Below are 5,551 nucleotides of genomic sequence, written 5' to 3'. Positions count from 1 at the left end.
CTTTCACTGACACAGCCATGACACTACCATAACACCCAGGAATGCCCATCACTTTTCCACAATCTGCTTCTTGATCACAACAGTGCCATTATTGTACACTCTGTGCAATGTGGCATTCAAGCTTTTAGGAATTCTCGCACAGTTGTGAAAAATTCCTCAACTCTGAATCAAGCCGACAATGTCTCTTTCTTGGCCTTGTGTCCTAGGTGGCTGCATCCAGAGCCATAGCTAGCACTCTGAGTGCCCTGTGCCGGCCCCGGCCCTTTTGCACTTGACGTCATGCCGTTGAGCAGTGCCAGGAGCGTCTTGAAGACGCTCCGGGCAGCTGTAATTATGGCAGGGTGCCTGCCTGTAGCATCAGTGGGACACTACAGGCAACACTGCTGCAGCGATGCTGGCTGCAGTGCACCATTACAGGCACCCTGCAGTTAGAAGCAGGGGCCGTGGGGTGGTGACGGTGCCGCCCTAGTTACGGCCCTGACTGCATCGGTCATCTTGAAGGTATACGTTATACTGTATTTGTAAAGGATGGAAAGGGACAAGCACTCAATAGTGTATTCATTTAAAAAACAATAAAAAAAACCACAAAAGTTAAAAGTGCTTGCTGTACAAAGCCGGATAAGGTTCTTCTGTTTTTATTTTATTTTTTTTACCTTTTTCTTATTGTATGTAGTTTGAATTGTGTTTATTTATTAAAAAAAAAACTAATCTGTTATAAAGGTTCCATCTAATGAGAAATCTAAGGAGGACCAAAAGACAAACAGATAAGCAGATATTGAATTACTTTTCTATATATTTTGCAACCAACATGCCAGGTTTTGCCTTTAATAAAATTACCATTTTGAAAACCGCTGGGCTGTCGCAAATGTTTGCTCAGTTAAAACATTTTATTACTTTGGTACACCATCACAAAAAGATTAGCATAAGGAAGATTACATAAAGTCTGCATGGCTATTGCAATCAGAGAAAAAAAAAGTAAAAAGAAAAGATAATTATTGGCAGTAATCCTGGAGTCCAAGCCTAGCCTAGCCAAACATATCCTAGACAGAAACCTCTATTGACATTTGTTTTGATTGTAAGACATGCATTTGCTATTTAGTGTAAATTTAAATACGCAACATAACACTATAGATCTCCAATGATGTGCTGTTACTGTAAGACCGAAAACTGCGCACAAAAATATAAATAAACGTCTGCTAAATCCTATAGTTTTGAGCAATGACGAAATCACTATCAGCTGCAGAGGTGAATCCACAATCGTCCAATCAGAAGCAAGTAATAAATATTGCGAGTCGTTATCACCATCACTGTGTATTTACAAGCAACAACTCTCTTATATGGATGTAGGTGTACATCTTTATTGTGGGCATACATACAACAAACTTGCATATTTTACGCAATGCAAATAGGCGTACATTCAATTCTATATCAGCCCTGCAGTGCTTCCATTTTTATTGTTCATTTTCCTTACTCCACCTGTGTCCAATATATAAACCACCCTTCAAAACATCGGTTCCATGAACCAATTAACTGATAGAAAGTGAATTACACAACTGATTTTGGAAAAAAAAGTAAATAACCAGTTGCTTAAGATATACAACTTCAGCCTTTCCCTTGGATCATGGCCATTATCGTTCTATACGGCAACCTTATCATGTCACATACCAAACCTTTCAGTAGGTGAATCACATAAACAAATTAGATGTATTCCTTGTACATTGGCATTACTGCTAGTGCATGTCATGTATAGTAAATCTATTATGTTACCTTACTAGTAGCTGCACCACACCTCTCCCTGGGACAACCTGGCACGTTTCCCGTTATGCATTGCAAAGCGATATATAGCTTCCAAACAAGTGCTTCAGTCCTCCAGTAGACAGGAGCACAAGGCTGAACATCAGCTGGGATTTATGCTTGCTCCCTATCCTTTATATAGGCTGTAGTCATGCTTAAAGAGCTATGTGCGGGATTCAATTTCAAGGCCTTTCTAGCTGAGCTAGTAGGAACTCTTTTATTTGTTTTTATTGGCCTGGGTTCAACTCTGACATGGTCAGCATCCCTTCCAACCATTCTACAGATAGCCTTCACTTTCGGCTTGGGCATAGGTACCATGGTGCAAGCAGTGGGCCACATCAGTGGGGCCCATCTGAACCCAGCTGTTACTGCATCACTCCTTATTGGAGCCCGGATATCCCTTGTACAGGCCTTTTATTATGTGATCGCACAGATGCTGGGCGCAGTGATAGGAGCAGCTTTACTTTATGAGTTTGCCCCAGCTGACATCAGAGGAGGTTTTGGAGTGAACCAGGTATGTTTTTAAACAGAATAAATAAATAAATAAAAGTAAACTACACTTCTTTCTAATATAAATATATATATATATATATATATATATATATATATATATAAAATTGCTGTTCTTGAAAAAAAATACTGCATTCAGAATATATATTTTTTAATTTTATGGAGTATTTCTGAAGATTAATTGCTCTGTTATACACCTGAGAACATCTCTCAGCACATCCGGTACTTTGACTAAAATAATCTTCCATGTATGAGTAGTTGTTTATAGGAAATGCTTAACAGGTTACAAAGTCTAAATGACATTGTTTGGTAGTTATGCATCTATGAAGTTATGTATCCTAGCTACAGAACGATTTCCTGCACCCCTGAGGCAGGCAGAGAAGGTAGACTCCTAAAACATAATATTAGTAGGAACCTAATAATTAAATGTAATTATGATCTGTCTGCATTTATTTTCACTTAAGAAACCTCTGTTGTTTTGCATTTGTTAGTTCATAAATTTGTTGAAAATGCCACGAACAGCTATAATACATTACTCTCATTAAACTGTACCACTAAACAGCCAAGCAACAATGCCACGTCTGGACAAGCTCTCGCAATTGAGATATTCCTGACATTACAACTGGTCCTCTGCATCTTTGCCACAACAGATAGCCGCAGGACAGACAACATTGGATCTCCAGCCATATCTATTGGTCTATCAGTTGTCTTGGGACACTTACTTGGGGTATGTAGTTTTTAAAATGATCCTTGTTTAAAATTGTATTAGAATTAAAATGTTATGATACAGTAATTTCATTATGCTTCTGAATGGTGGTTATTAGAATGTGCATGTGCTGTTTCAAATAACATTATTAGATGACGTTGGCATTTTTAATTATTAGTAAATTATTATTATTAGTAATAATAATAATAATAATAATAATAATAATAATAATAATAATAATAATAATAAAAAAAAATAAAAATAACCAGCATAGGTCCATTTCATGTGACCCAGGTCATCCAAAGCACTGTTACAGGTTCAGATATCTTAGTGAGGTTTCAATTTGCCACCCACCTTTATAATACAAGCAATGTGAATATATAGAAGGATTTCACAATTTATGTTTCAGTAGCTCTAGTCATAAATAAAGTCAGCCAAAATAATGTTATGATTATTGATATAATATGTTTTATCCCTATCTAGATATATTACACTGGATGCTCAATGAACCCAGCCCGTTCTTTTGGACCGGCACTGGTTACAGGGAACTTTCGATATCACTGGGTGAGATTTCTCTTTAGGATTTTATTGTTTTTTTTAGGTGATGGAAAAAGACATTGATGTGTAAAGTGTCAGTGGTGTGTGAATATTTTGCTCCCCCTGCATTTGTATTTGAATGGGGGTGGTGCGGATGTGGGGGAGGGGGGTGCCCAATCAGCTGAAATCAAACACAAGTCTAGTCACATCTGTTGAAAATTCTTCAAGTTCTAAGGTCTAGATATTACATTAATAAGTATAAGTATAAGTAGTACATTGTATGTCAGTCCATTAATTAAGGAATGATACAGCATAACATTACATTGTTTACGCCTAGTGTTATGAGTTGTTAGGTCAACGCATTTCTCCAAACTCATTGGTGATTCACCACGTTTCACTGGGCGGCATGTATTAACCCTAAAAATGTGGTCAAGCCTCTGAAAACTATTGTTTTTGGAGGTTTGCCACAATTCCAATATGCATTAAAGTGGTCCGCAGCAGTTATCAGAGATATCCGCTGAGGCCCACTGGCACTGGGGTCCCCACAGAATTCTATGGGGCTGCAATGTCCTACCCTCCAACATGACCCCTTCCACCAGGTACACAATGCTCTGCTCTTGGACTTCCCACCTAATTAATGATTGCAGACACCTGTGTTGAGCTAGTTAATAGATGAGGCAGGTGTTTAACAACAGGTGGCTGCAATCATCAATTAAGGGAGAAATCCAGGAACAGAGCTTTTTATACCGGGTGGAAGGGGTCATGTTGGAGAGTCTGCAATGTGCTGGCATTGCATTTAGCTCCAGAAAGCAAAACCAGAGCTCGTGCCTGATAGGCACACAGCTGCACCATGCTATCTGTGCAGCCGCTCGGAGTGGTGGCCCCACCCTCTCTGCATGACATCATGTGCTCAGGGAACGGAACCTGCACTAGGCACCCTGCTACCATGTTACAGCACTGATTAAACAATATTCATGAGACTGCAGCTTATCAGTTCTCCTGTAGCTAGTGACTTACTGTAGGTTCTTTGTTGACTTATCACTGAGATTTGCGGTCCATGTATAACAGTCATTGGCAGCCATTTTGTGGGCTGGATATCGATTCAGCCAGCAAAATGGCTGCCTTCACTGTGTGTCAGTTATTCTTTAATAAACACAATAAAAAAAATCAGACATATCCTTATTTGATGTTTAGAAGGAGAGCTACGCATCACGTATTTAAAAGATAAAATTTAGTGCGATATATTAAGCATTTGTTTTCCTTTTTTCCTCATGATATAGATTTTCTGGGTGGGGCCGATCACAGGAGCAATCTTTGCATGCCTGATTTACGACTATGTATTTGCACCTTATTCAGTAAGTGCCTGCGAGAGATTGGAAAAACTTCATGGCAACATTTTGCAAGAGAAAGAAAAAGAGGAGAGACGAAAGCAATCTGTTGGCCTCAATTCTCTCTACAGCCAATCAAATAACAAAGAAAAAGTGTAACATAAAACACAGTCTTTATCCTGACATTTACATTTGAATATAGCTGTTTCTTTTTTAGTGATAATTAATATTCAGTATTTTACAGAATGTTCTATTATTTTATGCATGGTCACATTCTCGCGATCAGTAAATTTTATCTGACCAATCATTGCCCTGCTGAGATCTAGATTAAGATTTGTGGTTGGCCTGCCCAGTGTGAACTGTGGACGACTCTTGCACTAAAAATTTCATGACACCAGACATGTACAGCTCTCGGTGATCAGCGCACTATACTCTGGCACATAGGAAGGGCGGAGGGAGCCACGTGGTCAATTTGTTGTTTTTCTCCATTCACAAAAGTTGTGCCCTCTTTCCAGGTGAAAAAAAAATTGGTTTAACCAGGGAAAACCAAGATACATAGAAGTGTAATGTATGAAATACAGTATATGAAGGAAAAAAAAAAGTAGAATCTGGCACACATAGGATTCATTGTTACTCATGACTAACACACAACATATACTTTCTCAACTGGTTACTC

At 38.7% G+C, this 5,551-nt stretch overlaps 1 protein-coding gene across 1 annotated transcript; it reads left to right on the top strand.

The window, feature by feature from the left end:
- Positions 1-1,945: 1,945 nt before the first annotated feature.
- LOC148527317 (aquaporin-2-like) lies at positions 1,946-5,034 on the top strand. Its single transcript, XM_088469252.1, has 4 exons — positions 1,946-2,308; positions 2,867-3,031; positions 3,494-3,574; positions 4,828-5,034. Exons 1-4 carry the CDS (start codon positions 1,946-1,948, stop codon positions 5,032-5,034), a joined length of 816 nt encoding a protein of 271 aa, XP_088325378.1.
- The last annotated feature ends 517 nt before the right edge of the window (positions 5,035-5,551 follow it).

Source organism: Taudactylus pleione, unplaced genomic scaffold, assembly GCF_031769625.1.
Source record: "Taudactylus pleione unplaced genomic scaffold, aTauple2 ptg000089l, whole genome shotgun sequence".
Taxonomy (NCBI): domain Eukaryota; kingdom Metazoa; phylum Chordata; class Amphibia; order Anura; family Myobatrachidae; genus Taudactylus; species Taudactylus pleione.
The sequence above is the reverse complement of the archived record's forward strand: the minus strand, read 5'-3'. Positions and strand labels throughout refer to the sequence as shown.

What these genes read in the sequence shown, in the direction of transcription:
- LOC148527317 (XM_088469252.1), top strand. Translation starts at nt 1,946, where the DNA reads ATGCTTAAAGAGCTATGTGCGGGATTCAATTTCAAGGCCTTTCTAGCT. An exon ending in GAGGTTTTGGAGTGAACCAG is followed by an intron (nt 2,309 to 2,866) that starts GTATGTTTTTAA and finishes ACCACTAAACAG; the next exon opens with CCAAGCAACAATGCCACGTC. An exon ending in GGAACTTTCGATATCACTGG is followed by an intron (nt 3,575 to 4,827) that starts GTGAGATTTCTC and finishes CTCATGATATAG; the next exon opens with ATTTTCTGGGTGGGGCCGAT.